At 35.0% G+C, this 26528-nt stretch overlaps 2 protein-coding genes across 3 annotated transcripts; one reads left to right on the top strand and one right to left on the bottom strand.

Moving 5' to 3' along the window:
• The first annotated feature begins 633 nt into the window (after positions 1–633).
• LOC138328203 (protein mono-ADP-ribosyltransferase PARP15-like) lies at positions 634–15163 on the top strand. Of its 2 annotated transcripts, none has more exons than XM_069274892.1 (13): positions 634–1141; positions 4118–4256; positions 5198–5428; positions 5689–6336; positions 6701–6860; positions 8122–8197; positions 8763–8861; positions 9709–9834; positions 11039–11215; positions 11552–11609; positions 12803–13072; positions 13702–14421; positions 14547–15163. In XM_069274892.1, exons 1-13 carry the CDS (start codon positions 1034–1036, stop codon positions 14813–14815), a joined length of 3081 nt encoding a protein of 1026 aa, XP_069130993.1. In that variant the 5' UTR covers positions 634–1033; the 3' UTR covers positions 14816–15163. The 2 variants fall into 2 exon arrangements, with proteins under 2 accessions (XP_069130993.1, XP_069130991.1); XM_069274890.1 differs by having other exon boundaries at positions 7969–8197.
• A 351-nt stretch (positions 15164–15514) lies between these two features.
• Positions 15515–25750, bottom strand: LOC138328208 (uncharacterized). Its single transcript, XM_069274903.1, has 8 exons — positions 25151–25750; positions 24525–24709; positions 22728–22856; positions 21841–22103; positions 20640–20838; positions 18938–19042; positions 17194–17289; positions 15515–16503 (listed from the first exon to the last, which is right to left on the bottom strand). Exons 2-8 carry the CDS (start codon positions 24687–24689, stop codon positions 16231–16233), a joined length of 1230 nt encoding a protein of 409 aa, XP_069131004.1. The 5' UTR covers positions 24690–24709; positions 25151–25750; the 3' UTR covers positions 15515–16230.
• Between the last annotated feature and the right edge of the window lie 778 nt (positions 25751–26528).

Here is a 26528-nt window from a genome sequence, read left to right as displayed (position 1 = left end):
AATTTCCTTGAAAAAAAAATATATATATAAAAAATAATTGCCTTTTTTTCCTCAAAAAATGAACCGGTATACGTATTATAGACATACATGTATTTGGAAATCACTATTTCCTGTTTCAGTTTCTTTATTTGCATACTGTTATCTTCTTAATAGAGAGTAACAACTTTCAAGTATCGTAGGAATTGAATATACATATAATAGATATATAATAAACAGGCATTTTATGTACATGTATATGCATCTATAATTCGAGATTTTTATCAAAATACGCCACGTATTTACGTATGTGGATGTTCTCCATTCGTGTGGTACAAAGTCCATTTTGTAAACCGATTGTCTATATTTCGTAAATAAAGTACATGTATTTCCTCGTAAAGGAATCCATCTTGTATATGTACATGTACGTCATACTACTGTGACTGTAGCACGTGCCATATCATGAAGAGGCCAGCAAGAGGAAATTGAAAAATATGCAAAAAAAAAAAAAAAAAAAAAATAAGAATAGGAAATCACAAAATGATAATTTGCATTAAATCTATGCGTAATCAAAAATATATATGGACATGTACATGTAGATGAAATTGTGTACATACAGCCTAGTATATATTGTATATGGTGAGTAGGCGAGTATACTGCTAGATTTGATGCAAAAGACTGTTTACAATTTATTGCTTGAAATAAAAAAAATTAGTGAGCCTCTATATAGATTAGAGATTATACTTTTAGAACTATGACGTAATGATTGACTCGGCTTTCGCAGTCACTTTACATACAGTATCGCCCACATAATGGTCCTTGTACTTATATATTTATTACAAGTGTCAAACAAAACAAAAAATAAACCAATAAAAAACGATAACATACAAGGATGCTAATATTCAAGTAGAATTTTTAGTTTATATATAGATATTTGTGTTTGTGTCCGGACGTGACTCAGATTACGTTACTTCCCACTCGATCGAAATGTTTCCGCGTTTCTCGATTCTCTTTAAGTCCTTTTATAAAGTGGCATGAATTTATCGAGAACTGTTTAATGTGTTTAGATGATGTGATCAAGATGGCGTTCGCTCTCAGTTCCGACTGTTCCCCTTTGGATATTTATATCAGAGATATTGACACAGATAAGATATTAATTGTTAAGGTATGTTTTCATTCATTATATAATAATTACACATGTATGAAATATAAACCTGCTCCATATTTTTCGCTATAATATCAATTGCTAAGTATGTACATGTATTCATTCTTCAGATCATTACATATATGAAATATAAACCTGCTCCATATTTTTCGCTATAATATAAATTGCTAAGTATGTACATGTATTCATTCTTCAGATCATTACATATATGAAATATAAACCTGCTCCGTATTTTTCGCTATAATATCAATTGCTAAGTATGTACATGTATTCATTCTTCAGATCATTACATATATGAAATATAAACCTGCTCCGTATTTTTCGGTATAATATTAACTGCTAAGGTATGTGTTGATTCGTTATATTATTACATGTATGAAATATAAACTCACTCAATATCTTTCGCTAGACCTCCCCTCCTCTCCAATACCCCTTTTGAAATTTATCTATTCGGTGACTTATCTATTCCGTAAACTTATACAGTGTGGTCCGAATGATTTTTATTACATATCTTAAAAGCATAGGTTCAACGGACAAAAAAGATAGCTTTTAAATCCATTTATATTGTTCATACAAATATATTAGATGGACATGATATTATGTTTCATTTTAATCGTTCCCCCACCCCACCCCGCGTCTCTCTCTACTTCCTTGGGACATTGGCATAGTGCACACGGTTAAACTCTTTGACTATCACCTGTTATCTCAATTAAAGTTCCAAAACCAAACAAACAACTTAAGTTGTTGGGGTTTTTTTTATCTGATGACGCATTTAGCGTTTATCGGGATTTTTTCATGAAAATTTGCTTTTCATGGCATCGAAGCATGGCATAGTCTTAAATGATGATAGAATAAAATACAAATAGAAGAGGCTAAAGTAGAGATAAAAGGCTTTATTAACTAAAACTTCTGATAGCATACGTACAATGTATATGTACAAATTTCCTTAAAATTAGTGATTGGATTTGGTAATTTCTAAAAGCGGCGCAGATATAATATACGTATCAAAATAGTTATCTTTTAAAAATGCGCCGCACGAAATTATACTCAAAATCCCCTTATCTGAGTAGCTAACTTTGTGATGTACCGGAAATCTTTATGCATGGCGTGCATAAGCATATCAGCCACCATAATAAACACAGATCCATCCCGAGAATATGTAGTTCTACTGCGAAACTAATTAAGTGAGAGTGCTTTAAAAGTACTTGGACACCTGTAAATATTCGCCATATTACGTACATAATTATCATGAATACATGCTTACTGTGATGCAAATGTTTTCTGGTTATTACATCTTTAGCGGTTTCTAAATTTCGCGCATTGTCTATAAGGTTATATATAATTCTTCACTTTCGCGACCACAGCAATAGCCCGCTAAACTACGAGCATATCAACCCCTCGAAAATAACCGACTATTATTGTGGTACTATACGAACATGTTTAGTAGAGGTGTAAAGATAGGTTGATGTCTCGATACGATATGTATCGTGATATTTGGTTGCGATACGATACATCACGATACGATATACTTATCTTTACAAATAAACTACAATCTTTCTATTAGCTATATTTAATCAAATATAACATTGAGTATTCATTCAAACCTAAATGTAAAAAATGAAACTTACCGAATTTTAAAACTAATGAATGTATGTATAATAATACTAAGATACTTTCTATGAAAAGTTTTTGAAACTGATCTATCATTTCTTATTATTTGTAGATTAATGATCCTAAACGACTGGTTATTGTAATTGTACTATCATATGAATGTATCGTATCGTATCGAAAACAAGATGGATGTATCGCGAAATTGTATTATCAAGAAAATATCGCGATACATCTGTATCGCGATTAATCGTTACACCCTTATTGTTTGGTCGCTTTAGTGGTATAGATGAAAAATAAGTTAAAGCATCGTGAAGAGTATGATGTTTACCACTCTAATCTCAATTGTTTATAAGATGGACAGATTTATATTATCACCTTGCCGAACACCCTCGAATGATTGAAAAACGCACTGCTGACTTAGAACTATCCATCGACCTGTCGTTTAACGATATCATTGTAGTGTACAACAGATAATGTATATATCTGAATCTGATATTACTACATCGATAACATTATCTGGTTTGACCTTTGAACTCGATGTCAATGTCAATTTTGACCTTAATTAAGACGCATAACATCGGTGCAAGATGGGTGATGCTATAGTTTCGTAAATTACACTTTTAATGGTTTATATTTGATGACCCAGGACGTACAAGTAACACAATTGAATGTTACTCTGACATCAAATATTGTGATAAAATTTGATACGCGAATATTTATTACAAAATAAGTTTGCATTCTTCTTGTACATTTTGTCTATATGTCAATATGTTTGCCACCCTCGTTCAATTAATTTCCAGTTTGAAATATGGCTTTGTATATATTTAGCCTTTGTTCTACCGTATTTAGAAGTCAGCTCATGATCACTTCCTTATGAACTTGCGTATACATCGTATACATAAATGCTTAACATCATTATAAAAATAACTTTATCATACAGTAAATTATCGGTTGCATAATACAATTTGTGAGATTGTAATTCTATAATCCAATATGAACAGACTTTAATTTCGTATAAAAGAAAACTTAACCCTCACTCCCCAGCCTACATACCACTCCAACCCATCCCTTTCCCCGTAAACAACCCCTCCCTTTAAAAATATCCGCACTACACCACTGTAAATAGTGCACAACTAATGCATCAATCATAGAACGTACCCTTTAATCTGCCGTCAAAAACAGTTAAAAAAACAAAAACAAAGGAAAATCAGTTTTAAACACACACACACAAATCTGTACTAGATAAGTAACAAGTTATCACTTGTTAAGAGGCGATTGATACATGTACGTGATGTATATAACTAAGTACTAGTTAAAAGACTCAATTTAATTGCGTTTAATTTCTTCGAAATACCTTTTGATTAGACATCAGCTACAAGCTTGCCGTATGATCGCCAACTTATACCAGTGATCGAGGACTGCTGCTCGAATGCCGTCAACTCCATCTATCGGCACGACCATGTCAACAAAGTAGCCATTATTCTTTTCCAGTTTCCAATCACAGGTATATCCATGATTATTTACTCAATGTTGCATGTAACAAGTATTTTCATTGGCTTTTACAGTTACTGTTTCCACCCACGACGAAAACAGAGTGTTGCCGTTTGTAACGTCGCTTCTGATTGGCTGAAACAACTTCGTTTTGCTTCCATTAACATTCGATTCCTTAGGATCTAGCGAATTTCGAAGAGAAAAAGTAGATTACTTTATAAGGTTTTATTTGTGTAGATTGTTTTTATTATTATGATGATACAACGCAACAAATCTTAGTGCGGTTTATTCAGAGTACGTTAAGCTTTTTATTTGTGTCATCATTGCATTTATTGTGTCTAGATACCAAGCACTAGCCATTCCGTTTTCTCAATGCAATATTCCCAGACAACTGAAACTCATTCTCGATACTCTAGGAGTTATATATATATATAAATCAATAGCCTTCTCTACTCTGAGCAATATTAAAGAAATTCCTGTGCGGCAGTTTGTGTAAGTTGTAACAGGGTACATAATGTAGTTTGTTTTTTGATGTGCATCATAATTCGGTAGATCGAATGTTAATGATACCCCACAGGTGTTTGGCTCTATAAACAGTTTTGTCTATCTATATTTGTAATGTTGTCTCAGTATTACATATATATGTACAGTGTAGAGAGAAAAATGTCTATAGAGCCAAACGACTGCGGATACACTGCATTGACATTGAAGTATGGAGACGGTCCTTCGCAATCTTTAAATTATCTTTTTAACTTTATGATTGGTCAGTTTTCTCCTGAAAAGCCTTCAGTTTCAATATGACATTGTCGAACGGATGGATATAATGACAGTGATAGTAAATCATGGGGTATCAACGATGATTGAAACTACTTGATTGGTTATTGTTTTCTGATTTGTTTCCATCACCAATACAAATATTGTTCCTGATTTACAAATTTGTATTATTTGTTCTAGATATCAGAACATGCCAAGAGGAGCTACGGAACATAAAAGAAGACTTGTTCATCTTTAAGATTGAGACACGACCTGAGGGCATAGTAGTTGTGGACAATGATGATATCGATCCGGACCAACTTTATGCATATATGTTGGACCGGAAATCGGGGGTAGGGCCAGACGCAAGACCGGAAGTACTCAATGAGGGTGAATTGCTCATCGTAAGGTTTCGAAGAAATACGGAGAAAGGTATTCCGTTTTTTAATTGCAGCATAAGCATACGCATTAATTAAGGTAGGAACATACATGTGTAGCATTAGCCAAAATTTCAAAACTGTTCAGGACCGCAGTTAAATTATTGACAAGGAGAAGTACCTATAAATACTATTTACATGTGAATGTATGTTACAGTCTCCTAATATCAACGCAAACTAGTCCGCGACAATTTCTATAGATCGTAAAAAGAGACTATCAATTAATGTTGACACCAACATTTCTGTTTGTTTCAGTATTGCCCCGGATATTTTCCAAATTACACACGATATCTGGCAGGCCTGTGACCTTTGAACCATACTTTCCCTGTTTCCATGACACACTAGCAGATAATCTTAGATCCGATGACTTCCGACGATTCTCATATTCGGATTTAGAAGAAGACTCTTGTGCAGATGACCTGAGAGGGGATTTTCGTCATGGTTCATCAGTCCAATATGATGAGGTATTACACCATGAGGGCGACCATCGCCCATACCCTGAAATGGTTCATGGTTGGGATGAAGATGTTCCTCGTTCATATTCGCCTATAAATGATCCATATTCCTCTTGGAGACGATCTTCAGGGTCGTATTCCCCCGTGAATGACTTATATTCGTATTCACCCAGTTATAACAGTTCTTCTGATTCTGATTCGTATCCCGCTAGTGATGGAGCAGGCCATAGTTCAAATTCACCCTCGTACATATCACCAAAGAATGACAGAAAGGATTACTCCAGAAAACCTCCATTAGACGGGAGACGACATGCCAACAAAGGACGAATTCGCTCACATAGGCCCGACAAAGGAACGCACTCAGAAGGCTCTAGTGGTTACCATGGGAAACAATCTGACGACAAAGAGAAAACTACCCAAATCAACATGTCATCAGTTTGTGCTGATGGTAAGTTAGGTTTTTGTTTTTCAAAAAAATGTTTTAATTAATGAGTGAACCATTTGTGTTGATTGTACTTTGAAAGTATATTTCATCAATTTGTGCTGATGGTATGTACGCTTACCTAGTAAATATTTTCTCAACATTTAAACCAATGCATCACTCGTTTGTGTTGACCGTACTATGAAAACGTGTACAATGGTTTGAATAAGATAAAATCAATATTTCAACAATTGTGTGGTAATGGTATTTTGTGTGCTTGATTCAAAAGGATCAACATTAAAAAACTGCCTTTTAGCTTGTTTGGTTGATTGGTTGATATTGCATTGAGTATTTAGCCTGATATGAGGACAATTTCCATCCATTGTTGCAGACGAAGAAGAAAAGATAGTTTCTGTGTGTCTTGAATCTCAAACTGGAAAACAGTTTTTGGAAAAGTTTGAAAAAGATGAGGGATGCAAGATAGACATCAATTTTACGAAGAAGGCCACGAAACAGAAACGACCTACTAGCACAACGGAAAAACCTTCGAGGTAAGCTTTGCATACTAAGCGAGCAATAGCTTACAGCTTTAGAAAGTATGTAACTATATAGCATGGACCTTGATTAGTGTATTGCCAGTGCATGTGGATTTATTATTTTGCGCAATCTTAGATTTTATTGCATATCAAAAGCTCTTTCGAATATTATGCCAACACAAACGGCATCATTATATTCAGTTGCATTTACCTTCAAGAGCAATACAAAAATATACATGTCGATAAAACATGTTCCGTTTAATATTTTTTGCATAACGACTTATCCGATAATAAATGTATGTGTTACTAATTAGTTAGCATGCCGTTTTTATCCCATTTGTATCCGATATGATAGAGATCAGAAGACATACAATGTATTAGAATAGGTTGGTGGATTTTGCAGTGGGATATATCCAATCAAATCTGTCTAAAATTCTATAAATCTGTAAAGGCCAACTACGTTACAAAACAAAAAAGTAAGAGTTTCTTAAAACAGTTATAACTTATACGAAGGAAAATCTATATTGATTAATAAGATTACAACACCAAACAAATTCCAGTTTCCCAGTGTAATTTATGATAACATTGGGGACTTATTCCGCTGTTTACCGTCTGGGGTAATGATAATCAACTGACGCGCGATACTTATAACAAGCTCTGTCCAAAATTCACTTTCCCTAACCATGAACACGTTGTTTCTGTTTCAAGACTATTCCGTTCCTTGGCTTAAGGAATCTCTTTTTCTGAACTTTCTTCTTAGGGAAACATTACCGAAGTTAAGAAATCATCTTAAGTTATTTGATTTCGTTGAACTTGCCTATCTCAATGGGATTTTAAATTATTTAAAGGACGTTTTGTTCGCGAACTGTGATTTTATTTTTTTAACCTTTTATGTCTGTTAATAGGACGTAGACCATTGATGGCAATAAAATGGCTGAAAAAGAAGCTTGCTTCCATCGCAATAACAATATATCATGTCTTAGATAATAATAGCATAGCCTCCAATGCTTACTAGTCAAGCCATTTAGCGCGTAGATTTAGCATCATATAATCCAATGCTTCCTGTGCAATGCATTTATCTTACCCTAATATTGTGAAGATATTAATTTTAGTTTTACGGTAGTGTTGACAGAAAACCATGGAGCGACTCTATGTCAAAACCGTCCTCACAAGAACTCCCTATCCGGTTGGTTAGATTATTCGATCCTAATAATGGTACTGTCCAAGTGGTTTACTGCATGCCTAATAGAGGTACATGTTCCCGTCCCCTCAACAGGTCCGACAAGTCCGACAGTATCACCATCAATGGCACCAAACTGTCACTCAAGAAAGGGGACGTCACCCGGGAAAAGGTAGGCATTTATTGTAATTTTTCATGTCACTCAAGAAAGGGGACGTCACCCGGGTAAAGGTAGGCAATTATTGTAATTATCTATGTTAATCAAGAAAGCGGACGTCATTCGGGTAAAGGTAGGCAATTATTGTAATTATCTATGTTAATCAAGAAAGGGGACGTCACTCGGGAAAAGGTAGGCAATTATTGTAATTATCTATGTTAATCAAGAAAGGGGACGTCACTCGGGAAAAGGTAGGCAATTATTGTAATTATCAATGTTAATCAAGAAAGGGGACGTCACTCGGGAAAAGGTAGGCAATTATTGTAATTATCAATGTTAATCAAGAAAGGGGACGTCACTCGGGAAAAGATTGTAAATTGCAATTTATCATGTCAATCAAACAATCAAAGGGATATCACTTGATAAAAATAAGACAATTGTTGAATATTTTTTTATGTATTTTTTATGAATGCGTATGCCTCACATGTGTTGTTTTTTATATGATTTATTTTTACGGCTTTATATAATTATATAAGTGTTCGTTGTGTCTTACAAGTAATATGATTGCTGACATTTAAAGGCAGACGGTTTAGTGAATGTGGTTGGAGAAAGCCTCGAGCTACAGGAAGGCATGATATCCAAAGCATACTCTAAGAGAGGAGGGGATGAACTGACCCAGGTAATGAATTACTTTGTCATTGTTTCATGTATACGTTATATTATTTAAGGAATATATTTTCATTTTGTTGAGGTTATGAGTGTATAATGATAATGGAACACGTGTAAATTATGTAGCCCCGGCGAAGCCCGGTTACATAAAGTTTACACGGGCTCCATTATCATTATACCCTCATAACCTCAACAAATTAAAAATATATTCCTTTTATTTACAGTTAATCACGTAACTTAATATCATTCATTCACGCCGCAGTTGCATATTATATTAATTTTTTTTTTTCATTTAAATACCCATATTTGTTTTTCTCCCGTCATCGTCAACGAATTCGACTGAACAGCTGATTGGATTCGAGTCAATCATATGTTCCCACCAGAAGTTGGGTCATGACCCCACGTTGCTATGTCATCGATTATTCCCGTAACAATAGAATCGCCGCGCGTTTTGTGCTATCATTATACACTAATAATGATAATTCTAGAAAGCATGGTTTTTGAGTCCATGTCAGTGCAAACTGTAAATATTTCACAGCCATTGAAGATGCAATGTGGAGTGCTCAAATCTAAAACCTTCTACCAACGCTCAATACCATATCTACCATCTTTAGGTTACTACCAGGTGACTGTATTATACATGATCTTCGTTTATGTGAATTGCATTTATTGCATGCTATTGACTTTATAAACCGCATTTTGTTTTTTAATACATGAATAACTTTAATGTGGATATAATATGGTAGTTTAGCTTTGAATGAATTAAAACTTAACTGTTAAAAAAATTTTCCTTTATCATTTATGACTTAACCAATGCATTATTTATGTGTGTTGATTTTTTATGCTTACTGTTGCAGTCTTATGGGTCAGCATTGCTAGCATATGACGGTAAAGGGACAATTGCTTGTGGAGGCGGTAAATTATCCTGCAAACACCTCTTTACAATTGTTCTCAAAAAACGAACGGACTCATCATCTGACCAGGTATGGCAACACTCAGTCATCCAGATCGCTTGGTCACTGTTTTTGTAAATACTGTAATAGTGTTTATAATATACTAACGTAACTTTACTAGATATTTTTGGTGTATTTTTTTTCTTTTTATGTGTTTATATTGTTATGTGATTGTCAAGGAGATAATATTTTAATACATGATTGTATACTATCCTAATAACTTTGTGGCTACAAAATTTCTAAATATATCCAGATATGAAAGACATGTTTTGTCCTAAGCATTTATTATTGTATTAAAATACCCAGAGCAGCTGTAGTCAATTAATTACCCATTTAAACAATCACATTCTGTTTTAAAATTTTACTCAATAATGGAAACTCTAAGAGAAATCGTTTAGTTCCGGATACTCTTGTTATGTGATGTATGTTATATTTCTGAAATTGGTTCAAAAGTTAACTTATAATATAATACTCCGCGTAATACGCCGTTTCCGGAATACAACACTCAGTGACTTTAGTCATGTGACTTTCATCATCACGTGACTTTATTTAGGGCACATTTGAAACAAAAAGGCGGCATATGTAATGATTGTTCTCAATTGGAAAATTACACATTACGACAAAACACTAAACATTGATTGTCAAACACATTGTACTAAGTATAATCTAAATATACATGAAAAATGAACTGTGACACTTCACAAGGAAATGACATGTAAGTTAAGGCATCAAATGGAGCTGTCTCTCAACAGTTGGAAATCAACGGTATCTGACGTCTCACCCACAAATATTTCATAACTTACCAGGGTACTTTCTTACAAAAATCAGTAACAAATAATAAACATAAAAAATAACAGTTTATCTTAGTTCCGTTATCGAGTAAGTATTACCAACAATGATCTTTACTCGCACATTGGTATTCTCCGTCTATAAGTATCACCGCCATGACAGAAAAATGTGCCCTAAATTTTTCGTGGTCATATGACCAAATCAACATTTTCTATCTACTTCCCAGAAGAGTTCTTTGTATCCCGGAACCAGCGTATTGCATAAATGTAAATTTTGTATAATATAAACCGTATCTGCTTCAAATTTCTGGTTAAATAGCATTGCAAGGCTATTTTAGAGTAGCGACGATTTATACCAGTTATAATCTGATAGTCGATGGTTTCTTCTCATATAGCAATATCCCTTTCAAGCGCACAAGTTGGACTAATTCTTCTTGGTATTTCAGGCCTTTACGCTTCTTCTAGAATCGGTATTTGAAAAAGCAAACAGCCTCAGCTTAGAATCTATCGCCCTTCCTATAATGGGCAGTGGTCAATTACTGAAGTACCCGCTGCACGTGGCCGTGGCTATTACAGTCGATACAACGACCAAGTTCTTGAAAGATCCAAAAAACAAATTCAAAGTAGGTAGAGAGAGAACGGTGGGTGTATTAGAGGATATGTGATTTTTGATTGTTAAACTTTATTTTAGCTCTTTAAATGTTATAGTGACGTTACAATACTTTGATTTTTATGTACCAAAACGTGGGCGAAGTACTGTTTATCGTCGAGTAGTCTCATCCAACTGAGATTTCGAGGTCATAATTTGAGACAAGTCGACGATCATTTTGTTACGTCGAAATTGACGTGTTGCTGGAGTAGGTGATGTCAATTCCTATTGTAAAGCGATGACGTTATTGCTTTTTTTAAAGAACATAGTTCTCCTCATTATTCATCAAGTTTATTAATTTTATCAACAGGAAGTGACTATCGTGGCGTTTGATGACACTACCTATGACGAATTAGCAAAGGAAATAAGTAAGATGCTTTATCTTGAATTTAATGAATATTGTAAAAATACTTATTTTAACCAGTTGAATTCAAGCATCGTAAATAATGATTTATTAGTGTGGACATAAATTAGTGTTATACGGTTGTTCATTACTGGAAACACTCTTTTACATAATTTAGCACTGAAAATGAATTAGCGCTAGAAAGGTATCGGGCGAAAAGCGCTAAAATAAAACTACTTGGACCACTTGAAATAAGCACGTTTATTGTAGGCTTACCAAAACGAATAACATTGATCCTATAAATCTGATAAAAATGTCAGTCTGAAAACGGCTTCATGAATATTCATTCAGTTTTATTACATAAGCATACAATTTAGATTTCTTTTGTTATTCACTAAGTATAGTATTGAACATTATCTAACAAATTCTTATCTTCGAAATTGAAACAATTACTATATGACAATAGTATCCATATGCATTAGTATGGTTTAGGATCTATATTTGTATGTCTGGTGCATTGATAATGAGAGTAATCGTCACATCCATTTGAGAGGCGAGCTTTTAAAGTTGATTAATAGAATTGAGAAGACGATTACATCTATTTTCTGCTCATAGAATTTACGATTCAATGAAATTAATCAATCTCTTGATCGTTTTCTATACAAGATGAGGACGCTGTACATTTAACATCCAATTAATTGAAAACAAATTTTGTTTTAAAAACCTTAATCTTACCTGTTTGAAAACACCAATTAAATAATTTTCAGTCACTGAATTTTTATGTCGTTTCTTGCACGATTTTGATTCTTATGCGTTTTGTCTGTAAATATCGCATTGATTTATAGTCTTCATAACATTTCCCGAACACTAGATACGTTGGAGTATTTTCGTAACGGAAATTATAGTAAAACACGGTTATAACGAACTTGCTTACAATTAATTTATTGCTATAACGTAGTAGTTTTCGTGTCTCGTCAAGATTAATATGATGTGTTTATAATATCATATAACGATTTATGCGTATAACAAAGTGATCCCTAGCGGCTCGATATAACCATATCTTACTGTAGTCCTGTCGCAAAAGGGGAACGCTTATGCTACTGTAAATGTATTTATTTTCCATTTGAGTTTTTACATCCTTTGATTTTATAATGATATCATGATAATAAAATGCACATAGAATTGCATTGATTTTCTTTAAATATAACTTTGAAATAGAAAACAAAGGCACATCACCGCAGAAAACACAGAAGAAGAAAACAACGACTAGCGACTCACCGAGCCCAAAGGAAACCATTGGATGCTCAATTGAATTATCATGTGGTAGTCGGAAGATCGAACAGTTAACAAAGGAACTGACCAGGGTCATAAAAGATCAATATCTATCTGCCAATCGCGTTACCATTCCGACTATCTCTATACGGACCAAGGCAAAGCTGTATGAAATAGCTGAGGAACATACAAAGTTACCAATGAAGATGGAGTTTGGTAAGAAGTATATACTTTTAGTTTCATCTTTATTTAAAGGCGAATAGCATATATCACAGTGAAATATGTATTAATGACCACCTCTTTGTACTCCACATCTTTGGTGTTTCATATTGTAAATTTCAAATTTGTATAAAAAACAAAAACCATCTGGTTATAGATTGGGTGGGGATGTGCAGAAGCTGTCGTAATGACTACAATTTCACGAATCCTGTCACCTTAGATATTTGGTTGAATAAAATACACTTAATTATTTGAAAAGTCTTAAGGCTCTGATACCAAAATGATAATTGCATGGATCTTGGGTCTCAGATTATGTCTTGAGGAGGGTTGAAATGTACTATTGTAATCATTTTTATAATGCAAACACCTTTTAACCTTTTATTTTTCAATTTTTATAGGAAATGAGTCAAATATCGTAAGAACTATTAGCCTGAGATAGCACTTTATCATCATATTCAAATAGATCTTGGCTGACCAAAATGGGACTAAGAGGCGGGGAAATGATTAATGTTTCACAAATAACAGATGTGATGGAATCGAATACTTCATAGACCCAAAGGTTAGTTGATGAAATTACTTCCTTTATATAAAAGTGTTCAAAGTATTTTTTATTTCTTATCGTTTAGATTCATCAGGGACAAGTATGCTACTTAAAGGAGAACGGTCACAAGTGGCTAAAATATCGAAGCAACTCACGAGTGCGACATCAGGTGGTATGCCATCTGAAATTGGAAAGGCATTAAAATGTTCCCCTTCCACTTGGTATAACCTGGCACACGACAGCCCCATAAGTCCTCCATACTGGTGCAGTTTCAGGGCAGGTACTCCTCTTACAGTTCTCTCCAAAACCAACAGGACAGGGAAACGATGGACTTTGGTTACTGTGGACGGACCTACTAAAAAGGCGATACGTAAACTTGTACAAAGTACGTGGAATGACAAACTAGTTGGGAAAGGTCGCGATGCTGTCAATCTCAGCCACAAAAGAATTAAGGTGGATAAGGTCGAGAGGATCGAACATATCGACCTTTATAGCAGGTACGCTTCGAAGCGTCACGAGTATTTCCGAATATTAGCGGAAGAAGGGTCAAATGTTTTGACTCCACTCGAAGACATCAATGTGCAAAACAAAGGAGCTATAGCTACATTACCTAAGGAAGGTTCCGTCCTGTACGAGGATATATTTCCAGAGATTAATGAACACTACATGTTCCACGGCACGAAGCCTGATGTCCTACAGACCGTGCTTCGACAGGGTTTAGATTGTAGAATGGGTAATGAGAATGCCATGTTTGGTATGGGAATATACGGTGCTGAAACTTCAACAAAAGCAGACCAGTATACAGGTTGGTATATTTTAACTTTTGTCTAGCCCTATGAATAACTCAGCGAAAAAAAGTTTTGCTTGCATTTAATACATAATTGATAAATACTATTTGTAGAAAAGTCATTTATGAAATAACATTTTCAGATCATAAACAGCAGAGGTCAAACGGCTCCAAGAAAATGCTGCTGGTGCGTATGCTACTCGGGAACATGTTTGTGTGTAACGACGCTAACCCGACAAAGTATCGCAAGCCACCTTGTCGGAAAACAAGCTGTCTTCGGGACAACTGCACGAATGGACATGGTCACTTTGATTCTGTCGTGGGAGACGGTCACTGGCTATTTCGAGAGTTCGTTGTGTACACGGCTGAACAATGTTACCCAGAGTACGTCATCACTTATCACAGAGAGTAATATTGTATACCTGCTACATGTAAAGACGTGAATGTTTCGGTATCAAGACTAAGGACAAAATTGGAAGATAACTATTCATAACATAAAGGCTACGTAGCAATTTATACGAGATGAAACTTTCGTTGAAGTGCCTTGACACGAGTTGCTATAAAGAAATCGCATTGAGTGATATTTTGTTCCCACGCGAGAACGACATTTTCGCTTAATGCGCTGTGATTACATGTACTTGAACTTATCACTTTCATTTTGCGGACATTTGAAAAACCAATCGAAGATGAGATTTTTCTTGTCGGTAACACTTATATTATCTTGTATTGGCCTGAAGACAAATAACACCATTAAGAACAATTTCGTGACAAGAGTTAATTGTTTAATACACATCTAGCATAGAACAAATCAAGCTCAGATATACTGTAAACCAATTTTCTTTCGCGGTTATTAAATTTCGCGTTTTACATTTCAAAACAAGATAATTATTCGCCGAAATTAACAATTGAATAATAATTCTTATCAATAATCTGTAAATGATTAGATATTTATTTGCAATCGCACGCGAATGAAAGTTGGTTTACATAGTTTTTTTGTCTGCTATTGTCGAAAAAGAAATTTTTCTGTAAGTATTAAAAGCAAAACCGTTAAATTAAAATTAGCAAAATGATTTCCGATATCAATGCCATAGACATTTATGGAACAATCATCTAGTATATACTGTGCTTACAATCACTATCAAGATATATGCATAAAGTTTAAATACAAGTGAAGAGAAGAAACGAAAATATTTGTGTACATGATAATGCAAATAAGATCATTTTTTTGCAACGGAATTTTGCATTGCCATTTCAACGCCAATTTACTGTCTCTGCGCTGTCCAATAACAATTTCAGAATCCATATAATTTATGATGAAAGTGTTTTCTTACTTTTCACTGCAACTTTATTTCTTATTCTGCAAATGTAGTTATTTTAGCGCAGTCAATTTAGCGCAAATGCGAAAAAAGGAACCTGTGTTTTATTAGGATGGCTATAAAGTAATGCAATTAGAGAGTTCCATACCGGAACTATTATTTTACAAACTTTAGCGCTGTATATAAAAATTACCGCTGAAATAAAGTATGTTTACAGTAAATGTGATCTTTTGAAAGTCGGGGATCGAGATAAGAAGGTTCGTCTGCTTCAAATGACAGCCATTGATCTCGACACCAGTCTATTATACATGTAACAACGTGTGTATATAGGTTGTTAAGTGATTGAGACAGAAGACACATTTTTAGACGACTTTGTGGTTAGGTGACACACTGAAAGTCTAGAAGAATGACTAAATTCATCTTCTACAAGCATCATAACCATGAAACCAAAACAATATCAGATATATCAGGTAAGATAACACAACCGTTCTTTACATATTATCTTTGATGTTTATTTACTTTTTCGTGGTTGTGCCGTGCCTTTGGCAAGTATAGCGCCATTTTCCTGGATCAGCAAGGCAGGCCACGAAGTAAACACCACAATATCCCCAGATGTTGTAAACTCATTGAAATACTTGGAATCGAAACTTTCTCCCTCTTTTGCCCACTTCAGAACCAGAGGTGGATCTTGTACGTTCATCAACCAGGTGAGTCGTGCGCATTTCATTGCGAATTTATCGACAAACGAGGAATAGCCCATGCGTAGCTGTTGTCTGCAGTCATTCTATAAAGAGATAGACATATAGAGGATCTAACATGAGTGGTCATGTGATATGATATTTATCAAACGAGTTCAATGATTTGCTATGCCACGAGCCTTAACACATAGTCACGAGTATAAAATTCTATTTATCAGACAACTTTTATTAATAGAAATACAACGTATATGGAAAACTTTAAATTTCGTCTCCATAAAAAACAGCAGAAATCCGGCTAGGATGTGACGTTTCCGTCTACTGAAACAATCATGCGACGTCATACATATATAATGACGTCAAACCTACATGTGACGCCATAATAGTGTTATTACACATGTGCCTTACGTATATACAATATTTATGAAATAGCTGTACATGTATGACATGGCTGGACAGGCCAGTTATGTGGTAAATTATGTTTACCCATTCCTTGCTTTCCTCATAGCTCATTCAGTATCTATGCTTTTAATTGATGTGAACGTATACCATATGTTTTATTTGCCAACGTTTGGTTACCTTTTTTTCCATTTAAATAACAATTATAAAGTCTAGTTTAAAATGCAAAACCATAACTTTATCTAAATTATATGAACAAATAATTATTAATGATACACGACCATTTCAATTAAATATTACAAAAATTCGAACTAACTTATCCAAACACTTGTTAGCAAATTAACTTGACACATGTATACAATATATGTTCATGCAATTACCTGAACTGATTCTATAGACATATCTGCATTTTCTTTTCTGATCGCCTTGACATGCGCAGTGATAGAATTGCTGATATCTTTTCTGGGTTCACTAGGCTACAAAATTAAGTTTTCAATATATAAATTTGCTTGTGCATATTTATATACATTATGGTGTCAATTTGTAAAGTAACTTAAGGTTATGAAATCAACTATTAATAAATAGTTTATTTTTAATATGTTTGATATTATTCCATGATAGATTTTCCACGACCTATGCTTATTTAGTTGATTTTGATAATTTAACTATGATTATTTGGAGTATTTTTCATTTCATTTTAAGGTAGATAAGAATACACAAGTTTATTTCGATATTGGTTTTTTTTCCATTCAAGTTTTTTTAACACCATTTTTTTCACCGGCTTATTACCAAAGGAGAACCGGAATAGGTGCATATTTTTTGTAATTATACATGTATATTTCACCTATTAAGGTAGGTCCATACTTTGGAAAACCACGCCAATTTCCATGACGTTAGACCGGAAGCTACCGAGGTTGTTTTGAATTCCAGAATGGTTTCCGATGTGCTACGACATTCCATTTTGATATTTTTTCAATGGGTGGAAATTGCCTACGTATGCTTTTGAATGTTTAAAATAATTATATCAATCAAATAAAGTTATGAAGAGAAAATTAGATTATATCCCTGGGGTTTTGCGGTCCCGGTCGTAATTGAAAATGGATTTTCAAACATCGGAAATGCCAAAGAGGACCCGGCCGGACCGAAATTCCGGAATTCTAAATTAATCTCATACATATTTCCTTAAAACATAAAATTTGAAAAGAAATCATTAAACTGAACAGACATAAACCATATGTAATATCACAAAAAAACATATGAACTGATGTGGAATTTTCTTGCAGCTTGATTTTCAAAATATGGTCAAATTTGACCCATCTTAGCACTGGATGAAATGGGGGTAGGGTTGTAAGTTACAAACTTCAAGCTAGCGAAATTGTGAAATTTGATCGAGGACCCCATGTTTTATATGATATTTGAACAATATATTAGCTTTGGTATATCATATACAAATACTGTGAAATTGACATGGGTTTTCATTTCATTTTTTGCATAGTCATTGATTTTTTAGGGGCGAAAATATGCCAAAACATGATTACTACGTTTGGAAACGGTCCTGCGAAATAAAGAAAATTCGTTAGCATTTGTAAAAATACACTAGTTTTGTATTGTGTTCTGTCGTAAGAAAATTAGGACAAAATCTCAACAGGACTGAGACTACTTTCACCCTAATATTACAGAAAACATAATTTTATCAATTTTTCAATTTTTAGTCAGCAAATCTGCACAGATGGTATAATTCAAGCTCAAATATCTCAAAAAGAAGTTCGAGAACACCTATTTCTCTTTACATATTTGAAAGCTGCATGAGAAATGCAAGTTAATAAGACCTGATAGAAAAAAAATTACATGGGAGTTCCCAAAAGTATGGAGCTTCCTTAAATTGGTTACTGACTTCTGAAAAGTACGATGGAACCATAGAACCATAGATCCATAACTTCCTTGAGAGTAGGTATGTTTGTTCTATTAATGACAGACTACAAGACATCTGGGCCAAATCTGTATCACGGTATCATCTACTTAGAAGTGAAGAGTGCGTTTCACATTTTATCTCGTGTGAAAGTTTGGTATTATGATATCTTACGCTAATATATCCCATAATTTCCACGTGCATTAGTTTTTTACCTGTTTAACGTTCGTGTGTCCAATATTCTCTAAATCTGTTTTGATCACATCTGTCATTCTTACGGTTGACTCTTCAGAAAGACGTTTCGTAATGTCGTATGTGTTCTGATAAAAACAAATTTTGAAGTCAATACAGTCAAATGGTATGAATACATTGTATACTTAAAATCAAACCAACTACATTTTGAACGTTAATATCTAGTTTTCTCACACTCTGAAATAGTAAAAATGTATAAAAGGTGCATGCAGTACTTTACCAAATCAACACGTCTGCATTGAAATAATGCAAGATAAATCCCAAAACGTGTTATCTTTAAATATATATTACCATGACTTAAAAGGTTATGTATTTACATTGTATTGTTAACGTGGATGTTTTCGTATTTGCATATTTTCGCAGCCAGCTTTCATACTGTACGTTTCCGGCGTGGTACTTTTGCACTGTACATCTTGTTTGATTTGGGTTGACTGCTTTGACGTTTTACTATCACTATTGATCGATTTAAAGACGTGTGTATGGTAATGCTTTGGTCACAACCCCTTCCGATTAGGCTTAGGATGTAATCCCGGCATGATGTTTTGCCATTTTAACATGGACCCCGGCCGTACACCTGACGTGGCCGGCCAGAGGCCTGGGCGCGGGCTCTCGAGCAGCATAGTGCCCAAAAAAAACTTAACTCGAAGTTAAAATCTCTCAGGTGTCCCGTAGATTTTCATAACTTGACACATATCCTTCAAACATCGTTTAAGTATCGTCCAATACCCGGCCGGGAATCGAGCAATAATCACACTGCCCGACATTCGATATTTGAACCATGTCCGGTGGATAGGCCGGTTATTGACCGGCATCATATGATAATCGACTAATTAGCATTAGATGTTTGGCCGATTGGCATTAGATCTGATGTTCGTCGGTATTTGCTGCCTCAACAACCATTACAATTTTTCAGGAAACAGACGCCGTATGATAACCGCACGGTCTAATACGATTTACACAAAAAAGGAGGCCGTGCGGTAATCGCACTTCGTTTGTTTCCAAAGATAATTTTTTGGGGGTCAACGAAGCAGTGAATACGGACCGGACGTCTAATGCTAATCGGCCGATTATCACAAGTTGTCCGGGCGATAACCGGTCTTGTCTCCGGACATCGTACGGATATCGCACGGATAATGAACGATATTTTACAACGCCCGGCCGAATGTCGGGCGGTGTGATTGCCACTCGATTCCCGACCGGACATCAAACTATACTTAAACGATGTTTAAAGGATAAGTGGCCGGTTATGAAAACCTACGGGACACCGGAGAAATTTTAGCTTCGAGTTAAAACTCTTCGGACACCTCCCCGATGCTGCCTGAGAGCCACGGCCACCGGCCGGCCATGTTTGGTGTCAGGCCGGGAACCGGGCTAAAATGGGTAAAAATCCATGCCGGGAGTACATCCAAAGCCTAATCGGAATGGGTTGTGACCAAAGCATCAATGAGGGAAAGGAAAACACTGAATATGGTACTGCCCCTCATGGCATTTGAATTCGCGACTTTGAGGTGTATGACTTGTGAAAATACGTAGAGGACATCTTAAGCCACCGCGATCACACTGTACATCTAAATTAATATTTACTAGTATTCGTTACATCGTATGAGAAATACAGTATACGTAAAGATCTCTAAAATTTTAGCTTTGTGCTTCAGTCCAAATTACCTGGAGGATTTTTCCAAGTTTAAAAATAGCCTGTGCTTCTTTTTCACCGCTCTTTATCAATTCCTCTAATGCGTTTGTCCATTCGTTATCATATAATTCTCGGTATTGTTCGGCGATACGTGTGGGTCTGTTAGGATCATTCAGGTCAACCAGTGAAGGGTTGCCGTCTTTCAGCTTACTACCAGCAATGCTGCTTAGCCTATAGAAGGAATCAATCCCATTGGCGAGAAAAGTGAATAAATAAAACGTCTACTCTATCTAAAACAGTAACATGTGTTGGCTCCGTTTACGTCTTTGTAAAAAGTTCATCATTGCAATTTTGTTATAAATAGATCAGAATTTAAAAAAATACTCATAATTAGAACATTAATGAATTACCTTTCTTGTAATAAATTAATCATATCGATGCTAGTGATGTACACAATTCGTTGAATAGAAGGCTTTAAAGGGACAATTCAGTCTAAGAGAAAAATTAAAATCTAATTCAGAAAAATTAAAATTTATACTTATATCGGATAAAACCCAGTTCTAATGGAAATTAGACCAGTCACTTTTTCTGTGATATGCCAGAAAAGCCCATGGTGGTGAAATGCGTGTGTAATGTTCAAACTCGCTCGCTGTCCGCCATTACACGTTGTGGTCGAACATCTTGTATGCCGGACCCTGTCCCTTGCTCGTAGAGTAATGCTACTTTTGTCTAGAACTGCTCCAATCGCTCTGACAGTTATGTGTTTACCTTATTAGGTGAATTGTCTTGCCTAAAAATAATTTTATCACATCCACAGTGGTTATGTAGTTCATTTGTTTAACGTGCGTGACTTTGGCTCGGATATGGGTACAGTGTACATATTGTACCTGCTTAATCGTATTGATCAACGATTTGTAATTACAACTGTATCAATTAAAATACCAAATAATGACGAAGAATTTGTCAATATTTTATGTCATATGTTTTATAAGAAATGTAGAACAATACTTTTATGTCATATTTTGCTTCTTGGTTATGTAAAAGAATTAGCCTGAGTGAATTGTCCCTTTAATGGCTTACAAATAATGATCTGAACACCTCTTGGTTCTTGAAAATAGAACATCTCATATTTGTTTTGTTAACATATAGATCACTTTTGCTATCAAGAACTTAAGTAAATATCTTTAAAGTGCACGATTTGAAAAGACCACACCGTCCATCGAAATATTTTACCTCATTCTAAGTTCGTTGATTTCTGCTTCCATTTCCTCTCTTGTCCTTTCTCGATTTCTTCTATAAGTAGAATCGGTCATTGTTCTGTGCTCGTTTTGATCCCTGGTACGTGCATTGTCGGCCCTTCTCTGTCCCTGTTCCTCTCTATATGTCATGGTAGATCTTGCGTCGTGCTGAGGACTGTATGATTGCTTGTGTACCTTGCTAGGCATTGCGTGATGTTGTGGACCTGCGGCAGTGCGTTGGTGACTATTGGGTTTATTCTGATCATACAACAAACATGTTTTTTTTTTTAATAAATTTTTGGATAAATATTCATACGAATGTTTTAGATTTTAATTAATGAAGAGTAATGTATTAATTTTATAATGCTCTCGAATTTTCATTAAATGCCTAAACTTTGCTATCAACTTCGCGATAAGTAAAAGGGCACCAAGTGATATTGACATTGTAATCACAATGTCACAATTAAACTACTCTTCGCTCGCTATTCATTACTACTGAAAGTGCAAGTATAAAGTCTACTGGTTGTCACACAAGTTCAAATAATCGATGCACGAACATAATGTGAAACTTTGATATCTTAAGCTATCAATGTTATTGATTTGAACTGCCTTATCCAGCGTGATTGACTTTATGAAATGAATTATGGACACTTTGATATGCTAAAAGTGTCCCGCACAATTATGATTTCGTTAAATATTATTTACGCTAAGCTAATTGCAAAACTCTGCATGCAGCATAATTTTTGTTTATTAACGGCACTCACACGTTTATACATGCATAAATTGCGATGCCATTCAACATTGGATGGAAGGTAACATTGTGACAGTGGGATGATGCAGTACCACGATGTTGTTGCTTATGCCGTGATTAACTGTACATACCTCAGTATCTGTATATGTTGATGACGAAAGCTGTCTACATTCATGCAATGCTTTATTGATGTTTTCTTGTGTTAATTTCTCAACTTTTCCGTTCTCAACATAATTGAGAACAAATCTAATTGTAGAAACCTTTAATGAACAAATTAGAAATATAGATAAAACAATAAACGTGCGTTGAAAATTTATCAAAATATATATTAAAATAAATAAAATAAGGTAAAATACAAAGCCATTTATAACGCAATTAAAAAAGTGATAATAGCACTCATAATACGAATCTTCCTGGGCGGCGCTCAGAAACACGGTTGAGGTATGGAATAGTCGATGGCGAGAGCACTATCCCATCATGAGACAATATAATGAGGCATTAGTACATCACGTGACAGAAAACTGGATTCTGATTGGCTACACACATGGATACTATTTGCAATAGTGCCCGGGCAAGCGGGCACTATTGAAATGGCGCGAAATTGAACATGAATGTATTGTGACGTCACCATTACATGACGTCATTATAACGTTGCGCTTCGACCAAGACGTCAAGATGGCGGACAGGCTGTTTTGTGCGGGGATGGAAGCAAATCTTGTTTTTCTACAGATGACTGTTCACTAATGTTCTATATTGATCTACTTTTAATTTTCATGAAGTTGAATCCCGTTTTTATAGAATCCCATATCTCTGCCACAATTTATATATTGTACTTTTAATGTAACAACGTGGTGTGGAAATGAAGATAGCGTTGCGAGGTAGGCCTATCGCTTGACGTGCTTCTCAAAGTTTGCGATGACATGGAAAACAGTCTCATGTCAGGGTATGTACTAAACCCATTATGGCCTGGTTGAGAGGGCACTATTGCCTCATAGTATTGTCGAGGGATGGAATAGTGCCCGAGCCGAAAGGCGAGGGCACTATTCCATCCCTCGACAATACTATGAGGCAATAGTGCCCTCTCAACCAGGCCATAATATTCGGCTCGGGCACTATTCCATCCCTCGACAATACTATGAGGCAATAGTGCCCTCTCAACCAGGCCATAATATTCGGATCGGGCACTATTCCATCCCTCGACAATACTATGAGGCAATAGTGCCCTCTCAACCAGGCCATAATAGATAAATATAATAGTGCCCTCTCCATCATAATAACAATGGTTTAATAATCACTGTTACATTTGTAAAATGCCTTTTCATTTCTTTCATTAGAATAGAAATACTTAACAGGATACGCACAATGCTATCTTCATTTCCACACAGTGTTACGTTATAATCACAGCCTTTATACTGTATTATCGCGTATCTGTGTTCGTTTAAACTAGGTATATTTTCATAGAGATTATAAAGAGATCCTACTAGTGAACCGATTTCTCCAGAAAAGTAACAGCCTGTCTGCAATCTTGATGTATTGCTCCAGCACAACGATATAATGACGACATGTAATTATAATAGTGACATTATAAAAGATTCACGGTAAGATCTCGCAACTTCAATAGTACCCGGGGATTTCAATTTTAGTGTCCAAGTAGCTCTAATCTTGACAAAAAAGATAGTAATATGTCAATATGATTGACATCGGACTTAACCTATCTTAACATGGAACAGATATATTGCGTGTTTATTAAGGTTAGGGGATGCGGGCAGTATTTCAGCGAAGTATCCATGTGTGTAGCTAATCGGAAACCATTTTTCAGTTACGTGATGTATAAATAGTAAATGAAAAAAAAATACTTTAAAATATGGACGAGGTGATATGTTTTACAAATCTGACCGAAGATATTTAAATATTTCTTACGACTTTACCACTTTGTTTGGACCGGAATGACTTTCACTCGACTGTAAAATGTCCTTCATGTCTTGACAATGCGATTTGGTAATAATATCATGATGGCCTCTTCCAGTTTGAACATAATTCTCCACTCTATGAAGAAAATCCATAAGATCTGTAATCTTTCCTTTTCTAGCCATCACGTAATACTGATTATCTCCTACAATACGACACCAAACTCAGGTAAAACATATAGAAAAAAGTAAGTATTTATCATCAAGTAATAAGTTAAGCATACAACTTACAATAGAATAATTATAATGAAATAGAAATAAAATCAGATTATTTTAAAACCATAATTGCAATTTAACGACGCGGATTTGGCAATACTATTTGTGAGGACATAACAATTAAAAGTTATAATTCTCAGCCGATATTTTGTTAGAATTCCACAAAGTCGACCCTTTAGTAGCCTCATTTGTGTCTAAAAATATCCACACACTGATTTACTTCCTGGTGTAAATTCAAAACAAATTAATCAGATGTGATAATATTAATGCTACTTTGTGTTCCCCACAATGATATAATAAGCTCAAATCGACATATATTTGACAAAAATGTCAATGTACACTCTAGTAATTGCAATCTATTGTTTCCGTACCCTGTTAATCGGTGTCGCTGTTCCGCACACTTGTCTTGGAAATACTCATTCTACAGGTGTATGCGTGTTTATAAGGTGTTATCGAGTGTCGTGCTGTCGACATCGGCACTGCTCATTTTCTCGGAATCGAGCCTGTAGGTAAAGTTCACAGAATTTGTAATACTTCTATTGTATATTTAAAACCCTCTAAGTCAATCCAACAGACGCGTACGCATATGTGTATATACACATGTCTGTAGACCCCTTTCATATCGCATGTGTAATGCTCTTTGAAGGAGACCTTTTCAAACCAGATAACTTATTTATCTATTCTGATTAACAAGTTATATGTTTACCGTGTGTGTACATAATGTAGTATCTTTTATAAAAGCACAATACTCTATATCAATTGGTAATGTACTTGTATGTCTCTTGAATTTAATATAGCCCTGTCTTATAATCAAAATAGTTTTCAACGAACTAAACTTGCTGCTCAGTTCTTAACCATCGTTAAAGCGAAGAGTAACCTACAGCTTAGATCTTGAATGCGATTTACTGATAATGTGAAACAGTTATTTCTATTAATGATCAATGGGGACAACATACGTCACCGGAAGTGATATCGGACACACAAAAACAATGAAAAGGATGAAAATCTGCTGAAATTATAAAATAAAAGCAATGCATCTTCTAAACCTATCGTGCGTCAATGACAGTGTATGTATTGTTAGAGATTCTATGAAGCTATCAATAATCGTCAAACTAGCTCAGATCATGCAAACACCTCTACACAATATTTTTCGACAGTAGGGATATCGGTCACATTTTATTCAATAAAACGTTAAAAGTTGTAAATAAATAGATTTTGCTGTCACAAAACTAACCCAGAATCTCTAACAATACACTGTCTTTGACGCACGATAGGTTTAGACGACGCATTGCTTTTATGTCATAATTTCAGCCGATTTTCATCTTGAAGCGGGCGTTTTTTCATTGTTTTTGTGTGTCCGATATCACTTCCGGTGACGTAGGTTGTCTCCATTGAATATAGTATGAATGGTTATGTCAATCTGTAACATAGTTTAATATCATATCGGTTAACAGCGAGTATTGATTTATTACATGATATGTGTATAAGGTGTTATTTGTCAGCTCAACCCTGACTTAACACTGCCACCTAGATTTAGAAGTGGCCGCTGATGGGTTTATCTTTCTGTGATGACATGATTGTCAGTTACAAAATGTAACTTAAATTTCATCTATTGAAGGCAACGTCACCTGAAACAGCAACAGTGGTAATATGCAATTATATCAACCTATTTGAATTGAGTTTACATATATTCTCGGTTTCCATGATATACATGTAGTTTACTGAGACATCTAAACTATTAATAACAAT

The sequence above is a fragment of the Argopecten irradians genome, chromosome 7 (assembly GCF_041381155.1).
Source record: "Argopecten irradians isolate NY chromosome 7, Ai_NY, whole genome shotgun sequence".
In the NCBI taxonomy this organism is placed as follows: domain Eukaryota; kingdom Metazoa; phylum Mollusca; class Bivalvia; order Pectinida; family Pectinidae; genus Argopecten; species Argopecten irradians.
This window is presented reverse-complemented; position numbering and strand designations above follow the sequence as displayed.